Source organism: Lampris incognitus, chromosome 1 (genome assembly GCF_029633865.1).
Source record: "Lampris incognitus isolate fLamInc1 chromosome 1, fLamInc1.hap2, whole genome shotgun sequence".
NCBI lineage: Eukaryota > Metazoa > Chordata > Actinopteri > Lampriformes > Lampridae > Lampris > Lampris incognitus.
The window spans coordinates 131586771-131606631 of NC_079211.1; the positions used below are offsets into that span (position 1 = coordinate 131586771).

Here is a 19861-nt window from a genome sequence, read left to right on the forward strand (position 1 = left end):
ACCTTGTCAATGTCTTGACTCCATTTTCTATTCATTTCACAACATATGGTGGTGAATAAGTGTGACTTTTCATGGAAAACACGAAATTGTTTGGGTGATCCCAAACTTTTGAACGGTAGTGTATATATTTTTATTATCAAGTATTTTCCCTACTATTTGAGAGGTCTGAATAGCTTTTTTGTTTGTTGTAGAAACAGAGTCAAAAAGATGTAGTACAACACAAAACAGCCGGATATTAGGTGTGATCTGAAACCCTTTACCCTTATGTATGTGATATTTGCCGACAAGACAGATAAGCTTGAGAGCATGGTTAGTGGACTGTGAGTCTGTATTACAGTTCAGAAACAAGACCATGTCTTCTAAAATTGGTGTCAATCTGTTGAAGCTTAGAAAAACCAACAGAGCAACTTCAACCCAGAACTCTTCAGAGTAAGTACATTCATAGAATAAATGGGAAATAGATTCAATTTCTGTTTTGCAGAAAGAAAATATTGGAGAAATATCTTCTTTATATATATGCAATAATTTATTGCAAGGGTAGTATCTATGTAATACCTTCATATAAACTTCTTTTATTTTATTTGGAATGAGGAATTTATTAGGGTCTGACCAAACTTTCTATGCGAAGATTTCTGGAGAACTTAGTTTCCATAAAAGAGTTGATTTGGGAAAATAACTCTGATCTGAGGTCAGTATTTTTCTGATATGGTGATTATTACACATAGGATCTCATAGGTTTTTCCCACCAATTAAGAGCTTGGGAATTTCTCCACTCATAGGGCCATACATTAATGCACGTTTGACGAGAAATAGTAACTTTGGTGATATACCTTTCATAACATTATTTTCTTTTTGAGAAATATTCATTTCATCTGAACAAAATCTACATATCCGTAGAGGTTGCCTCTCTCAGTGAGTACATCTAAAACAAAGACTACACCCTTATCCATCCATTTATATATATATATATATATATGGACTTGTTTCTGGACAACACGTGCTGATTGTTCCATATTATGCATGAATGTGGAGAAAAAAATATGCTTGAGAGCAATCATCCAAGCTTCAAGAGCTTGAGAGGCAATTTATTACACTTGTAATTGCAAGATAATAGAAATCTTAGGCCACCGCACTATTCAAATAATAAATTGGGAATATAAAACCATTGACAATTATTTTTAGATAAACATTGCTTAATCTAATTGACCTTGAAAATCTGATTGATTGTTTGAAAGTCTAATGCATTAAAGCCCCCTTCAGAGTAGCTTGTAATATACTGCTCAAAAAAATAAAGGGAACACATAAGCAATGCAATGTAGCTCCAAGTCAATCACACTTTTGAGATATCAACCTGTCCAGTTAGGAAGCAACACTGATTTGTGAATCAATTTCACCTGTTGGTAAATTGTCTAATTTCCACCAGGTGGAAATTAGACAATTTGCAAGACAACCCCTATAAAAGGAATGGATTTGCAGGTGGTGGCCACAGACCATTTGCCTGTCCTCATCTTTTCTGGCCGATCTTTGGTTAGTTTTTCATTTTGCTAGTGCCCTCACCACTAGAGGTGGCATGAGGCGGTATCTGCAACCTACAGAAGTTGCTCAGGTAGTGCAGCTCATCCAGGATGGCACATCAATGCGTGCTGTGGCAAGAAGATTTGATGTGTCTCCCAGCACAGTGTCCAGAGCATGGAGGAGGTATCAGGAGACAGGCCAGTACACCAGGAGACGTGGAGGGGGCCGCAGGAGGACAACAACCCCGCAGCAGGACCGCTATCTGGTCCTTTGTGCAAGGAGGAACAGGAGGAGCACTGCCGGAGCCCTACAAAACGACCTTCAACAGGCCACTAATATGCAGGTTTCTGCTCAAACAGTGAGAAACAGAATGCATGAGGATGGTATGAGGGCCCGACGTCCACAATTGGGGCCTGTGCTCACAGCCCAACACCGTGCAGCCCGATTGACCTTTGCCAGAGAACATCTTGGTTGGCAGATTCGCCATTGGCGCCCTGTGCTCTTCACAGATGAGAGCAGGTTCACACTGAACACGTGACAGACGTGAGAGAGTCTGGAGACGCTGTGGAGAACGTTCTGCTGCCTGCAACATCCTCCAGCATGACCGGTTTGGCGGTGGGTCAGTGATGGTCTGGGGAGGCATATCCTTGGAGGGCCGCACAGACCTCTACGTGCTAGCCAGAGGTACCATGACTGCCATTAGGTACTGGGATGAGATCCTCAGACCCATTGTCAGACCATATGCTGGTGCAGTGGGCCCTGGGTTCCTGCTCATGCATGGCAATGCTCGTCCTCATGTGGCCAGAGTGTGTCAGCAGTTCCTGTATGTCGAGGGCATTGATGCTATGGACTGGCCTGCACGTTCCCCAGACCTGAAACCAATCGAGCACCTCTGGGACATCATGTCTCGTACCATCCGCCAACGCGATGTCGCACCACAGACTGTCCAGGAGTTGACCGATGCCCTGATCCAGGTCTGGGAGGAGATCCCTCAGGAGTCCGTCCGTCGTCTCATCAGGAGCATGCCCAGACGTTGTAGGGAGTGCATACAGGCACGTGGAGGCCACACACACTACTGAGCCTCATTTTGAATCGTCTTGAAGAATTTCCACAGAAGTTGGATCAGCCTATGTTCTCATTTTCCACTTTGATTTTGAGTATGATTCTGAATCCAGGCCTTAATGGGCTAATGATTTTGATTTCCATTGATCATTCTTACGTTATTTTGCTCTAAACACATTCCTCTGTCTAATAAATAAAGATTTTCAGCTGAAATATTTCATTCATCGAGGTCTATATTGTGTTTTTTAGGTGTTCCCTTTATTTTTTTGAGCAGTGTACATGTTTTTGTCACGGCGAGTGCAGGGGGGACCCAAATGCATACAGCAAGGGCAAGCTGGACTCGAATCAAGCTTTAATAAGGCAAAAACTATAAACAGCAGGAACAGACAGCGGGAAAAACTCACAACATGACACGGCGCAAAAACTACAAACAGCAGGAACAGCCGGCAGGTACAGACAGCGGGAAGAACTCACAACATGACGTGGCGCATCCGGCGACCATGAGTCTATGTGAGTGTGTGAGTCTATGAGTGTCTCAGTGTGTGAGATGATCTGACAGGGAGCCCAAGAAACCACGGGGTATATAGACGTAAGATGGTGAAGGTGACACATCGTTTATGCTGTAATGTTTTATTTTTGAGGTGTCTCATTCCTGGTTCAATATACGAGGTAATCTGGGAGTAGCCACTGGGGGGCGCTCAGTTTGTTGATTTGCCTGGTTGAATAGCTGTTTGGGCTGCCGTCGTTGGTCGTGGTGGCCATTTTAGGTGACAAGGTTTTTGATATGTTAAAGGCGACGAAAGACAGCCAAGAGAAAAATAAATTCTGCACTGCTCGGACCAAAGAACGCCGACTCCTGTACGTTTTCTCCTGACTTCAACCACACCAATCAAATAACACAACGCAGAGGGAGCCAGGGAGGAGGCAAAAATACAGGGCTAGGGAGCCGGCCTGCAGAACCAAGGGCTACATATACCTAGGGGAGCCCAATCAGGAAGATTGGGCGCAGGTGCGCAGGAACCGTACTGCCAATCGGAGAAAGGGAAGGGAGATTGGGCATAGGTACGCAGGACAGGGCAAGAACCGGACAGCCAATCGGAGAAAGGGGAGGGAGATTGGGTGCAGGTGCGCAGGAACCGCACAACCAATGGGAGAAGGGAACCGGTGCGTGAAGCCGGGCAATCAGGGTCACTCAGGCACATGGGCGCAGGTGAACTGAAACGCCATTCCGGGGATGGACAAGCCCCGATGACCCAGATCACACACCCATGACAGGACACCCCCCCTCCCCCAAGGGACAGATTCCAGATGTCCCAAACAAATAGCCCACAAGCACCAAGCAGGACAGATGGAGGGGGTCTGGGGGAGGATGAATGGGACCAGGGATCTCAGGCGGACGGCTTGAGGGATGAACCGATCTAGAGGACAACCAGGATGCAGGACCGAAGGACAGCAGCCGGCGGACGGGCAGACAGATGACCCGGAGGCCGGTGATGCAGACAGGACCGAGGCGGCGTGCCAGCCGTGCGGGGAACATACTGTCGCGGTTTTTCTATAGCCCGGATAACTATGGATGGAGGCGGGGACTTTTAGGTGCGACAAACCGGGCTTCACCACCGTTAGCTAGATAGCTGCGCCAATGCTAGGGCTAGCCTGCTAGTTAGCTAGTTAGCCGTGTGCTAATGGGTTAGCAAGCTCACCTTGGGACCAGGGCTGGTGATGGAACAGGGCGGCTGAGCTCTAGGCGGGGCGGGAGATGGATGGCTGCTCTCCGGGGTGCGTGTCTCTCTCTCTCTCTGTACTCTGGCTCCGGTGTGACTGGGTGAATGTCTCTCTCAGTCTCTCTGGGGAAGCTCTCGGGGGTAGTCAGCTAGCTACAGGTACCGAGGCAGTCTGCTGCTAACACTACCACTGCTAGCCACCGTATCTACTGTCTAGCCCAGGATACGCTAGGTTTCCCTGCTCTATCCCACGCTAAGGTGACAGTCTACGATATGGTTACTAAACAGTTCTGGCGCTTTGTCTCTCCCGCGGTGTCTAATATAGTTGCGTCTGTGACAGCGCGAGCTAACCTGTGATTGGTCCTCTAGCTGCACGAGCCCAGTGCAACATTCCAAGTACATCCCCAGGCATTTCCCACTACAATACTTCAGAGGTAGCGTCACGACCGCTCGGGGACCAGACTTCGTAAGCGGCCGGACAGCTCGGGGAGCAGACCGGTTGTCGGCCGGGGCAGCCAACGGCTCAGGAACAGACCGCACGTTGGCAAAGACAGCCGAGGCTCGGGAACAGACGGCACGTTGGCAAAGACGGCCGACGGCTCGGAAACAGACCGACCATTCTGGAACAGGAAGGCACTGGGCAGCCGAGACGGGGGCGCTGGGCAGCCGAAACGCTGTTGTGCAGGACTCGGGAGGAACCGGATTCAGCTGGAATTTCCACCCGAAGAAAGCCACTTCTAGAGCTAAGTCAGGGTCCTGCTTCCAGATAGCAGTGAGAAGCTCAAAGAAGCCTGGCTTTTCATTGAGGTAAGTGTCCCTCGACACACCAAAAACCTTGCATGTATACGGCAGGCTGAGCAGGTCTGCTGGGTCCATATTTGGTTTGATAGTACTGTCACGTCACAGCGAGAGCAGGGAGGACCCAAATGCAGACAGCAAGGACAGGCTGGTCTTGAACAAAGCTTTAATAAGGAAAAAACTATAAAAAGCAGATACAGACAGAGGGGAACGCTCACAACATGACAAGGCGCAAAAACTTTAAACAGCAGGAACAGACGACAGGTACAGACAGCGGGAAGAACTCAACATGACATGGTGCATCTGGTGACCAAGAGTCTCTGTGAGTGTCCCTGAATGTCTTTGTGAGTGAGTATTTGAGAGTCTGTGAGTGTCTCTGAGTGTGTGAGATGATCTGACAGGGAGCCCGAGAAACCACGGGGCATATACCTAGGGGGCCCAATCAGGGAGATTGGGCACAGGTGTGCAGGACAGGGCAGGAACCAGACAGCCAATCAGAGAAAGGGGAGGGAGATTGGGCACAGGTGCACAGGACAGGGACAGGGACAGGCAGGACAGACCTTTGACAGCAGTACACGGCCCTGTATGGTAAGGTCTCTTTGCAACTAATAGTTAAAGACTTTTTTTTGCCTTTTCTATCTTAGGTGACAAATTGGCAGATACTGTATCAGAAACTGACTTATTTATTAAGATACCAAAATAGCATACTGATTTTTTTACATATATACCACTTATTGATGTCTTATCAGAATTATATACTGTTAAAATTTCACACTTACTCTGATTAATATTCTCTAAGGCCTGAGACCGTAGAGAATTTCTTTAAAGCCTCCGATATGACCGGTACTTGATCGTCATTCTTTAAAAAGCCACAAGGGTCATCAGCCAGTTGACTAATTATTAAGTTATTTTCTCCTATTTTTACACCTTCAATACTTGTATAGTGTATTGGTTAAGAAGTTCGGCATTAATTAAAAATAAAAACGGAGATATCGGACACCCTTATCTGACACCTCATTTAACATCAAAACGAGATGAAGTACTGTTAACTAAAGAGACACTGCTATTGATATTTTTGTAGACTATGTGAACCATTTTTCTGAAATGTTCCTAAAAGCCAAAATGAAGTAAAGCTTCACTTATGACTAGGTGTTCCACAGTGGCGAAGGCTTTGTAAAAATCTAATAAAGGATTAACTGCTTCTTCATTAATTAAATCAGAATAATCTAATAAATCTAGGATTAAATGAATATTATTAGTTATGTGTCTGTCCTTCATAAACCCAGACTGAGTTGGTGATATAATTTCATTCAGACAGGGTTTAAGTCGTTTAGTATACAGTGAAGTGAACAATTTATAATCTGAGTTTAATAATGATATTGGACGCCAATTATCTAAATATAAACTATCTTTGTTTGGCTTAGGGATGAGAACAACAAGACCTTGTTCCATTGATTCAGTTAGCTATCTGTTCTCAATAGATTTCTCAAAGACAGCCAAAATCATATCTTTAAGAAAGTTTTGTAAAATTCAAATGGTAACCCATCGGGTCCAGGGTTTTTGTTGAAGGGGACATTCTTGATAACAACATCAAGTTCATCATCAGTTAAAGGACTTTCACAAAGTTCAATACTATCTTGAGTTATTTTAGGAATAAATGAGCAAGCTTTATCAAAGAAGGAGCTGCAAGATTGAGGGTCAAAAGAAGAAGTGTACAATTTTTGACAAAAATTAGAAATAAAAGTAGAGATTGTTTCCTCGTCAGGAGTCAGAATGTTATTGACATATTGACATATATACAAATCTTTTTAGTTTCCCCACGTATTTTTTCCAAACTAAAAAAGTACCATGAATTTTTCCCCCAAATTCCAGCCATTTTGACCTTGATCTCATAAATGCCCCTTTTGCTTTTTCAATATAAAGCACATTGATCTCCTCTTGTAAAGAATGCAATTTTATTTTATCTTCACCATTAGGAAGTAGTATATTTAAAATATTTATTTCCTTCAAAATGATAGCATTTCTTGCCATTTTAGTTTTTGAATATTGTTCGCCAAATTTGATGGAAAATGTCCTACATTCAAATTTAAACAATTCCCATTTAGAAATAGAGGAGATATCATGCCTGGTAATGAAGCTATTTATACATTTTTAATGCCTAAACAATAGGAGGATTGTTGAAGGAAAGAAGAATTAAGTTTCCAGTATCCTGGAATTCTTTGTTTACTGGCTTTTGGATTGGATAGGACACGATCAATTCTAGCATGGTCCATCAGGGGCGCCGGAGAGATATTTCTTGAGCATAAGGAGGGTGCCAGAGAACCAGAGATCCAAAGATCAATGTGATATTTTTGAGATAAGTCAGCCTTGAACCATGTAAATGAATCAGATGAGTTTGGACGTACAAATCTAAAAGCATCTAATGATAGACGACAACAAAAAGCATTAATAACAAAGTTTAAGTTACTAGTTCTGCCTCTTGGGGGAGATCTGTCAACATACAAATCTGGGGCCTCATTGAAGTCACCGCCAATAATGAGTGTGGCTGAAAGAAATCTATTTTTTAGAGTGAGTGTGTTGGTAGACAATTCTTGAAGGAGTACGTTATTTAGAGCGGTCCTATTATAACCATAAACTTTAGGTAAAATAATTAACGAATCATCAATTTTAATAACCATTAAAATCCATCTGCTGTCAGAAGAAAGTTGTGATTCAATAACAGATCCATTAAAGCTGTGATCAAACAAGATCATAATGCCCCCTGAATGATTAGAACCATGACAAAAAAAGAGCTTTTCCACCCCACTGATTGCGCCAAAATGTTTAATCTCTTTGACATGAATACATTTCTTGTAAAGAGTAAATGTCTTCTTTTTTTGTCTTACAAAACAAAAATAAGGCTTTTCTTTTGGTTATTTCTCTTATCCCTCGTACATTAAGAGAAAAACAAGAAAGAGAAAATTGTGACATAATACTAAAAAAAAAACAAAGTTACCTTATAGGTAGAGACTTGAAAGTGTGTAACCTGAAACTGTGGAAAGAAGTGCAAAACTGAGAATTACACCCCTATGTTAAACTGTACTGCAGACTCAAAGACGATATTGCAAAACTGAAAGAGATGCATTTTCTCCAAAATTGTAAAAGAAAATAAGGGGCGAAAGTTCCTGAATGCGGAAAACGAAAGGCAAAGTAGAAAGTGCTTATGGCTTAGCCTAAATATAGAGGAAATAATTCAAAATCTTCAATCAGTGGATAAAAAATAGGGACTAAATAAACAGTTTCATTAGGAAAGAAAATAAGTCATCTTGTAAGAAGTGGGGCGCAGGCAAGGAGACAAATTCTGTATAGAAAGGAGACTGGTGCCCCCTGCTGATAATAAAAATAAACAAAATATATATAGAAAATGAAATAGAGAACGTACCTGACCCTTCTAAAACAGCCCCAGGCATACTGTCTAAACAGTGTAGAAAAAACGCAATGTTCTTGAGTCCATTGAGCTTTCATATGATCACAAACTGACAATAACCTCAGCCTTCACAAACTAACAATAACCTCGGCAACTAAACATAATCTCCTTTAAGATAAAGTTAATTTCCATTTATGATTAACTTAATAAAAGAAATCACCCAGAAACCTCAATGGAGATAATATATCAAGTAGAAACCTTGGCATGGGATAAGGCAGCTACTGAACCATCTGGTGATGTGGTGACATCTTGTGCAGAGATCTTTCTTCTAGCGATGATAGCGAATGGACCACTGTAGCCACCCAACTTCCCTTCTTTTCTCGCTTGTTCCACAAGTGACCACAGCTTGGCTCTTGCATCTTTTACATGTTGTGTGATTTATTTTATTTTTTTGCTTCAAAACTTCTGAGTTTTTAAGATATGTCCATACACAATCATAGTATGTGCAAGACAGAAATTACAATAATGCGGTGTGGATGTGTATTAGTATCACTTCTGTTGCTCTTATCCTTCTTGGGCCCAATTCAATGTGCCACATCCACAAGTTTTGGGGGGAATCCTTGATTTCCAGTGAGACTCTGGACAGTAGATCAATCACGGTCATCTTAACGTTTTCGCTTTGTCATTGCGGGACACCAGATATCTTCAAGTTCCATCTTCTCTTGTAGGCATCGATTTCATTCATCTGGTCTCGTAGCACATTATTTTCTGTCCTTAGAGATTGGACCTCCTGCTCCAGCTCTGTCATGTTAGTAGTAAGAGCCCTCACCTGCTCCTTCATAACTCCAACAGAAGTGGACAGAGTGTGGATAGTATTGGTGTTCTTGTTGACCCATTTCTCAATACAGTTTAGTTTCTCAAGAAAGGAGTCTTGATTTTCAGCAATCTTGTTGATTGCAGCGAAACCCAGCCACTGAGGATGCACAAGCCAGTGCATCCTTAGCGCCAGTCCCAAGCCCGGACAAATGGGGAGGGTTGCGTCAGGAAGGGCATCCAGCGTAAAATCTTTGCCAAATCAAATATGCGGATCATAAATAAGACTTACATACCGGCTCGGTCGAGGCCCGGGTTACCAACGACCGCCACCGGTACTGTTAACCGGCAGGGTGTCGGTGGAAACTATGCTACTGTTGGGCAAAGGAGAAGGAGAGGGGGAAAGCATGTCCAGAGGCAGCTAGAGAGGAGGAAGGGTAGACATGTGGAGGTGAGAGTTGGAACTTTGAATGTTGGCACTATGACTGGTAAAGGGAGAGAGCTGGCTGACATGATGGAAAGAAGAAAGGTAGGCATACTGTGTGTGCAAGAGACCAGGTGGAAGGGGAGTAAGGCCAGGAGTATCGGAGGTGGGTTCAAACTCTTTTACCATGGTGTGAATGGGAGGAGAAATGGGGTAGGGGTAATTCTGAAGGAAGAGTATGTCAAGAGTGTGCTGGAGGTGAAGAGAGTGTCAGACAGAGTGATGAGTATGAAGCTGGAAATTGAAGGTTTATTGCTGAATGTTATCAGCGCATATGCCCCGCAAGTTGGGTGTGAGATGGATGAAAAGGAAGAATTCTGGAGTGAGTTGGATGACATGGTGGAGAGGGTACCCAAGGAGGAGAGAGTGGTGATTGGAGCGGACTTCAATGGACATGTGGGTGAAGGGAACAGAGGTGATGAGGAGGTGATGGGAAGGTATGGAGTCAAGAAGAAAAATGTGGAAGGACAGATGGTGGTCGATTTTGCGAAAAGGATGGAAATGGCTGTGGTGAATACATATTTCAAGAAGAGGGAGGAACACAGGGTGACGTACAAGAGTGGAGGAAAGTGCACACAGGTGGACTATATCTTATGTAGAAGGCACCATCTAAAAGGGATTGGAGACTGCAAGGTGGTGACAGGGGAGAACGTAGCTAGGCAGCATAGGATGGTGGTCTGTAGGATGACTTTGGAGACCAAGAAGAGGAAGCGAGTGAAGACACAGCCGAAGATCAAATGGGGGAAGTTGAAGAAGGAAGACTGTTGTGTGGAGTTCAGGCAGGAGTTAAGACAGGCACTGGGTGGTAGTGAAGAGTTGCCAGATGGCTGGACAACCACTGCAGAAATAGTGAGGGAGACAGCTAGGAAGGTACTTGGTGTGTCATCAGGACAGAGGAAGGAAGACAAGGAGACTTGGTGGTGGAATGAGGAAGTACAGCAAATTATACAGAGGAAAAGGTTGGCAAAGAAGAAGTGGGATAGTAAGAGAGATGAAGAAAGTAGACAGGAGTACAAGGAGATGCAGCGTAAAGCAAAGAGAGTGGTGGCAAAGGCAAAGGAAAAGGCGTATGGTGAGTTGTATGACAGGTTAGACACTAAGGAAGGAGAAAAGGACTTGTACCGATTGGCTAGACAGAGAGACCAAGCTGCAAAGGATGTGCAGCAAGTTAGGGTGATCAAGGATAGAGATGGAAATGTGCTGACAAGTGAGGAGAGTGTGCTAAGAAGGTGGAAGGAATACTTTGAGGGGCTGATGAATGAAGAAAATGAGAGAGAGAGAAGGTTGGATGATGTAGGGATAGTGAATCAGGAAGTTCAGTGGATTAACAAGGAGGAAGTGAGGGCAGCTATGAAGAGAATGAAGAGTGGAAAGGCAGTTGGTCCTGATGACATACCTGTGGAGGCATGGAGATGTTTAGGAGAGATGGCAGTGGAGTTTTTAAATAGATTGTTTTTAACACAATCCTGGAAAGTGAGAGGATGCCTGAGGAGTGGAGAAGAAGCATACCGATTTTCAAGAACAAGGGCGATGTGCAGAACTGTAACAACTACAGAGGTATAAAGTTGATCAGCCACAGCATGAAGATTTGGGAAAGAGTAATAGAAGCTAGGTTAAGAGGAGAGGTGATGATCAGCGAGCAGCAGTATGGTTTCATGCCACAAAAGAGCACCACAGATGCGATGTTTGCTTTGAGAATGTTGATTGAGAAGTATAGAGAAGGCCAGAAAGAGTTGCATCGTGTGTTTGTAGATTTAGAGAAAGCTTATGACAGAGTGCCGAGAGAGGAGGTGTGGTATTGTATGAGGAAGTCAGGAGTTGCAGAGAAGTATGTAGGAGTGGTGCAGGATACGTATGAGGGAAGTGTGACAATGGTGAGGTGTGCGGTTGGAATGAGGCATGGGTTCAAGGTGGAGGTGGGATTACATCAAGGATCGGCTCTGAGCCCTTTCTTGTTTGCAATGGTGATGGACAGGTTGACGGACAAGATCAGGCAGGAGTCTCCATGGACGATGATGTTCGCGGATGACATTGTGATCTGTAGCGAGAGTAGGGTGCAGGTTGAGGAGAGCCTGGAGAGGTGGAGGTATGCACTGGAGAGAAGAGGAATGAAAGTCAGTAGGAGCAAGACGGAATACCTATGCGTGAATGAGAGAGAGGACAGTGGAATGGTCAGGATGCAAGGAGTGGAGGTGACAAAGGCATTTGAGTTTAAATACTTGGGGTCAACCGTCCAAAGTAACGGGGAGTGCAGTAGAGAGGTGAAAAAGAGAGTGCAGGCAGGGTGGAGTGGGTGGAGAAGTGTGTCAGGAGTGATTTGCGACAGAAGGGTACCAGCAAGAGTTAAAGGGAAAGTTTACAAGATGGTTGTGAGACCAGCTATGTTATATTGTTTGGAGACAGTGGCACTGACGAAAAGACATGAGGCGGAGCTGGAGGTGGCAGAGTTGAAGATGCTAAGATTTTCACTGGGAGTAACGAAGAAGGACAGGATTAGGAACGATTATATTAGAGAGACCGCTCAGGTTGGACGATTTGGAGACAAAGCAAGAGAGGCAAGATTGAGATGGCTTGGACATGTGTGGAGGAGAGATGCTGAGTATATTGGGAGAAGGATGCTGAATATGGAGCTGCCAGGGAAGAGGAGAAGAGGAAGGCCAAAGAGGAGGTTTATGGATGTGGTGAGGGAAGACATGCAGGTGGCTGGTGTGACAGAGGAAGATGCAGAAGACAGGAAGAAATGGAAACGGATGATCCGCTGTGGCGACCCCTAACGGGAGCAGCCAAAAGTAGTAGTAGTAGTTGTTGAATGCAGCGAGTAGGGTGGCGTTTGTTATGAACTCCGGGGCCTCTCTTCGGATAACTTTCTTACACGGACTGTAATCAATGTCTCTGTAAGAGACTGATATTTGGCTGAGTTGCTGTTGGCGGGCTGTTTCATGTAGTCGTGTACACGTTTTACTCTCTCAACTACAGTCTCGATATCTTCCTCCTTATTTACCTTGTTATCCATTGCGATTATCTTTCCAGGCGGACGTAACCTTAAGCTAGCAAGAGTGAGCTATGTTAGCAAGTACAGTTTTCCCAAATAGAATAGCAAAAAGTTGGTCAGAAGCATATTACAAAGTTCTAATGAAGCATTTCTTCATCAGACAGCTATTTTCAGTCGTTTTAAATTCAAAGGGGTGATTAAATCCAAGTTTTGCACTAAGTGATGGTCTACTGTATAAAAACACGAATTACACTGATGCCATCTTGGCTGTCAGATCCTGTTTCTCAGGGGTCATCACAGCGGATTTTTACCCTCCATAGCTTTCTGTCTGATGTATCCCTCTCCCGCAGCCCAGTCCTCCCCATGTCCTCCTCTATCTGGCCTCTCCATCTTTTCCTTGGTCTTCCTTTTTTTCTTTTGCCAGGTATTTCCAGGTCCAATACCCTCTGTCCTATATAGTCTATGCCTCTTCTCTGTACATGTCCAAACCATCTCAATCTTATCTCTCTCAACTTCTCATCCATTCCTCTGAGCTTGAACGTAGTTCTCACTTCTTAATTTCTCTTCCGGTCTATTCTAGTCACCCCCAAGGACCAACACAGCATGTTCATCTCTACTACCTGCAATGTAGATTCTAGCCTCTCTGCTGTTGTCATATAGCATGGCAGGCCTAACCATTGATTTGTATATCTTGCCCTTTACCCTCAACAGCATTATTTTGTCACAAGACAAACGAACTTACTAAGACACTTTATGTTGGGTTTTTCTTTCATTTGTCACCTGTCTGTATGCGTAAATGACTACCCTGTTTTGATGCAATGAGACACTAAACAGAACAAAGGGTCTCAGCTGACAGGTCTGTCCTCAGTCAGAAAATATCAGTGACACAACCAGCCAATCAGAGACAACCAAACCATATGAAATTGTAAACCTGGCTTCATATCCAAACCTAGCAGCCTTCTCTTTGCTGATACCTTATTTGGTCCAGTGTGTCTGTCGGTCTGAGCAGCCTCAGTGTCGGCAATGGAGTCTCGACCTCTCTGTAATAGATAACTGGTGCCTGAGGTGCTGGAGATGAAAAAGGACAACCTTGACATGTTTATCTTGGTTTGTCTTTTCTATATAATAACAACTTGAGATGACCACAATGCTCCACCCCAAATCTATGTTTATTCAATTACTTTTAGATCACTTTGACTCAAAATTATATTTATTGCATCAGCTCTTTGTATATTGACTTATATTAAAGGAATGCACCAGTGCTATTTATCTTACAACGGTCTAAATTATTGGAAAAGTTAGTTGTACATTAACTGCATCAGATTGCTTCCACTGTGTTTTTATAGTCATCAGAGTGAATCTGTGTTTTCCTGTATTGTGATACCTTTCAGACTAGTGTTAGTGGTGACGGTGACAGTGAATTTGGCAGACACTGCAGTGATGGAGATGCTGTAGTTTGTGGCAGGCAGCAGATTGAGGCACAGTTGCAGCCGGTCAGCCTTGGAGTTGAGAAAACGCTTCCTCTTGTCATGAAACAACCTCTGGTATGCCCTGGATCCCATATAAATCACCTGCAGATGATACACACATGGTGTCAGTCAGGCAAAACCTCACAGTTTTGAATGCAAGCTGGTCCCCCCGAAAGTTGCTGACTCAAATTCCCTGTTTGTAAATTCTGGGCTGGAGGAGTGGATAAGTAATGCCGTCTCCTTTCCTTGTTTCTTAATGAATTCTCTGAGGTATTGTCGTCTTTTGTTCTTAAATTTGATAGGGTCATTATAGTTGGAGATTTTAATATCCATATTGATAATCCTTTTAATTCATTTGTCATAGATTTTTTTAAACATTTATAAATCTTTTAACCTTGTGCAGCATGTCACTGGCCCCACACATAACCGTGGACACACTCTTGATTTAGTTTTCACCCTGAACATGCCTCTTATTTTCCTGAATAAGATTGATTTTGTGTCTGACCGTAAATGTATTACCTTTGATGTATTACCTTTAATTTGCTTGTTGAATTCATTAAGAACCCCCCCCCCCTCTTAAAATATGTTTAGTTGCTCCATTGGTCCTACCAAGTGACAGTAGTAGAAGACTATAGTTAAACTGAGCAGCCCCAAAGTGGGGTTGTGTTTCAAGTTTCAAGTTTATTTGTCATTTATGAAAAGTAAGTTTGCGCTTATTCTCATAATTAAATGCTTGTTTTGCTGGCTAGACAAGTGGAAAAATAAAAGTACTTATAAAAGTACTTAGAGATTCAAAGTGCAAGAGCAGAATACATGTGCAAAAGCAGTCAGTGCAGACTTTGGATGTACTTGGTTGGACAGTGTGCTACAGTTAGAGAATGTCTGTACAGGAGTCACGTGGGACCGCTGACCAAGATGGACATCTAACGTCACTCCACATGAATCCCAGAATTTATTCATAATTATGATTCAACTGACTCCCCAATATTAAGACAGTGTCACTGATATACATGTGAATACTACCATGTGTGAATGCATATTAGTTTAGCTGATTTTCGGCATGACAACCGCAAGTACTAACTCAAAAACAAGAGTGGCTAAGAAGGTGCTAGCTATGCTAGCATGGCAAGTGGCACTCCATCCAGGCTTACTGAAAAGGAGCTGTGACCAGCACTAGCTATGGCACCACCTGGGTTTGCAATGGAGGAAATGGCTCGATTTAGTGGCACCTTATCAACTCTGCAATCAGATGTGACCAGTGTCAAGACCACTCAAGGGTAAAATGAAAACTGATGTGGCAGCCATTTTTCAACAACTCAATGAGGCTGAGGCTCGGATATCTGAATTGGACGATGAGAACAGATGCCTGAAGCAGTTGCTTAAGATAAATGTGTGTTCAGAGTGTTCAGAGCTTCAAGAATCTGTGACAGATATGGCTAACAGAGAGAGGTGCCTCAATGTACAGCTCTTTGAACTGAAAGAAAAATCTGAAAATAAGGTCAAGCTTCGGCAGCGCATGAAGCAATTTTTCTCCAAGGCTCTGGAAGTGGATCTAGCCGATTCGGAGCTGCAGCTGGTACACTGATCTGCTAGCAGAAGGTGCTCTGCCTTGTCAAGTCAATATATGCTTTCATAGTTTTCTGGAAAAGGAACGCATCTTGGCTGCAGTGAGGGCGAAGGCTCATGAAGGGATCCACTGGGACGGCTGTAAACTATCCCTGTTCCCTGACATGATGAAGGATTTTGCAGAGAGGAGGAGGCAGTTCACTGAGGTCAGAAAGAAGTTGCAAGATTTGGATGTTCATTTCACGCTGGCATACCCAGCTGTGCTTTGCTTTACATGGAAGGGGGAAAAGGTGAGCTTTGTGGATCCTCAAAGGCAATAAATAATGTTTTCTTACTTTTAATCTTTAACCATGTAGGACCTATACCATCCATCTATTATCCAAACTGCTTATCCTGCTCTCAGGGCTGCGGGGATGCTGGAGCCTATTCCCAGCAGTCATTGGGCAGCAGGTGGGGAGACACCCTGGACAGGCTGCCGGGTCATCACAGGGCCAACACATACACATTCACACCTAGGGACAATTTAGTACGGCCGATTCACCTGATCTACATGTCTTTGGACTGTGGGAGGAAACCAGAGCACATGGAGGAAACCCATGCAGACACAGGGAGAACATGCAAACTCCACACAGAGGATGACCCGGGATGACCCCCAAGGTTGGACTACGGGGCTCAAACCCAGAAACTTCTTTCTGTGAGGTGACCACACTAATCACTGTGCCACCGTGCCACCCTGACCTATACCATCTTCAACTTTATTTTACATTGCTTAGACAGATGCTTAAACTTCATGTGTAACAGAACAAAGTAAATCTTTTCAAGTGTCTTCTCCATGTGATCAAATAAAGGCCTATTGTTAACTGTTGGTTGATAGTGAGTTTCCCATACATTCCTCTGCTGAGTGTAGCAAGTTTGTACACAGTAATTGGAGAAATTGCCTTGGTGGGATGTGAGCTGGAAGACATGAGATAAGGAGGGGAAGAAAAGACAATTGCCCAATAAGAGAGACTGGCAGTGGTTAACCATGTGCCATGGAGAGCCGTGTGTATGCAGGTTTTCATTCCAACCCAACTCCACACCAGGTGATTTCACTGATACATTCTTCCTCTTTGGTTGAAGGGTTGCTAAGCAGTGAAATCACCTGGTGTGGAGTGCCGCTGGAAGGAAAACCTGCATACACACGGCTCTCCATGGCACATGGTTAACCACCCCTGGACTATACTGTATTGATCAGTGTGCATTCAAGCATCTAGGCTTGTGCATCATATTCATGAACATATATTAAAGTGTGACAATACTATAAGAGTTTTTTTTCTTGCTCCTTATTTATTGTCAGAGTGGAATTAAATAAATGCCATGACACATGGGTTGGCCAGTAAGGGATAGTAAGAGCAAATTTATACGTTATAAAATAATTCATACATATTATTGGACTCCAGTCAGATTTAAAAGGCTTGGTCTAATTCAAAGCAATGGGTGCTGGAAATGTAACAGTTCTATGGGTACTTTTCTACACCTCATGTGGGACTGTCCTCTGGTTTCCTCATTCTGAACCCAAGTGATTGGGGCTATTGAGGAGTGGTTGGATCAGCCCTTGCCAAGCTCGCTACATTTTTGCCTTCTTGGAGACAAATCCGTTCTACCAGCTGGACTTACAAAGGCACAGTTTGGGTTTGCCCTTGCAGGCTTTCTTAATGCAGCCAGGATTATACTAAGGAACTGGAAAAATACAAGCACACCTTGTTATAAGGACTGGATCCAACTCATGACAGTTACTGCCTCATACGAGTTAATGTTAGCCAAACTGAAGGATTTCGTGTCTAAATTCACTGAAATGTGGGGGAGATTCCTCAGATTTATTAATGGTGGGGATCATTAGGTAGTAATATAGAAGCCTTAATGTACACTCACTGGCCACTTTATTAGGTACACCTTGCTAGTACCGGGTTGGATCCCCTTTTGCCTTCAGAACTGCCTTAATCCTTCATGGCATAGATTCAACAAGGTACTGGAAACATTCCTCAGAGAGTTTGGTTCATATTGACATGATAGCATCACGCAGTTGCTGCAGATTTGTCGGCTGCACATCCATGATGCGAATCTCCCGGTCCACCACATCCCAAAGGTGCTCTATTGGATTGAGATCTGGTGACTGTGGAGGCCACTTGAGTACAGTGAACTCATTGTCATGCTCAAGAAACCAGTTTGAGATGATTCGAGCTTTATGACATGGCACGTTATCCTGCTAGAAGTAGCCATCAGAAGATGGGAACACTGTGGTCATAAAGGGATGGACATGGTCAGCAACAATACTCAGGTAGGCTGTGGCGTTGACACAATGCTCAATTGGTACTAAGGGGCCCAAAGTGTGCCAAGAAAATATCCCCCACACCATTACACCACCACCACCAGCCTGAACCGTTGATACAAGGCAGGATGGATCCATGCTTTCATGTTGTTGACGCCAAATTCTGACCCTACCATCCGAATGTTGCAGCAGAAATCGAGACTCATCAGACCAGGCAACGTTTTTCCAATCTTCTATTGTCCAATTTTGGTGAGCCTGTGCGAATTGTAGCCTCAGTTTACTGTTCTTAACTGACAGGAGTGGCACCTGGTGTGGTCTTCTGCTGCTGTAGCCCATCTGCCTCAAGGTTCGACGTGTTGTGCGTTCAGAGATGCTCTTCTGCATACCTCGGTTGTAATGAGTGGTTATTTGAGTTACTGTTGCCTTTCTATCAGCTCGAACCAGTCTGGCCATTCTCCTCTGACCTCTGGCATCAACAAGGCATTTTCGCCCACAGAACTGCCGCTCAATGGATATTTTCTCTTTTTCGGACCATTCTCTGTAAATCCTAGAGATGGTTGTGCGTGAAAATCCCAGTAGATCAGCAGTTTCGGAAATACTCAGACCAGCCCGTCTGGCACCAACAACCATGCCACGTTCAAAGTCACTTAAATCACCTTTCTTCCCCATTCTGATGCTCGGTTTGAACTGCAGCAGATCGTCTTGACCATGTCTACATGCCTAAATGCATTGAGTTGCTGCCATGTGATTGGCTGATTAGAAATTTGTGTTAACGAGCAGTTGGACAGGTGTGCTTAATAAAGTGGCCGGTGAGTGTATATGTCAGGTGGAGTGTTGTGTGTTGTGGGGAGGGGGAGAAGCTGTGATCTATCATGCTATGCTATGCTGTTGTGTTTGCTTTCATTTTCCATTTTTGTTTTTTGTTTGTGTTTGTATACTTTACCTGTAGACTACCATATGAAAAGTAAGTTTTGAACTGTAATGTTTCAGGGTGTTTGAGAAGAAAAAAATAAAAAATTTAAATGACATAGAGAATGTCTGTACAATAGAAAGGTAACATATGCAGTGGTGTACTAAACAGTAAATTGTGCAAATAGCAGATGGCACAGTTGATAGCAACCACTACAATAAACTTGTGCAAATTGCAGATTATGCAGTCGGTGACAGTAGTCATAATGAACAGCTTAAGTGTGCATTTTCAATAATGAAGGGACAGTCTGTGATTGATTGATTGATCAGTTTAAGGGTCTTATGGCTTGTGTGTAACTATGCTGAATATGGAGCTGCCAGGGATGAGGAAAAGAGGAAGGCCAAAGAGAAGGTTTATGGATGTGGTGAGAGAGGGCTGCAGGTGGCTGGTGTGACAGAGGAAGATGCAGAAGACAGGAAGAAATGGAAACAGTTGATCCACTGTGGCAACCCCTAACAGGAACAGCCAAAAGTAGTAGTAGTAGTAGTAGTTATAGTAGTAGATGGCTTGTGCGTAACTACGTATATGACGGTATAGTCAGGGTGGTGATTAAGGGCATGGATATTTAGACCCCCCTTTCTTTGATTTACAATTGTAAAAGAAAAAAATGCAAATAACTGAATTGTAATCACAAAACTGTATTTTGACTATATAGACAACTGTACTGAAATTGTTTTTCAGCTTTGGCCTGGAGAACAAGGAGCCTTGAGGAGGTGTCACAAACGTTCCCCTTTCTCCTCATTGCTCATTTTTGTAA

The 19861-nt window shown here is 43.7% G+C and overlaps 1 protein-coding gene across 3 annotated transcripts in view; it reads right to left on the reverse strand.

Annotated features, from left to right (window-relative positions):
- Positions 1–19861, reverse strand: part of susd1 (sushi domain containing 1) — a 55507-nt gene that overhangs the window by 9368 nt on the left and 26278 nt on the right. For all 3 annotated transcript variants that reach the window (XM_056288833.1, XM_056288835.1, XM_056288834.1), the window contains 2 exons: positions 14176–14362; positions 13766–13859 (listed from right to left, as the gene is read on the reverse strand). In XM_056288833.1, the coding sequence (XP_056144808.1) occupies positions 13766–13859; positions 14176–14362 (281 nt within the window). The remainder of the gene's footprint in view (positions 1–13765; positions 13860–14175; positions 14363–19861) is intronic.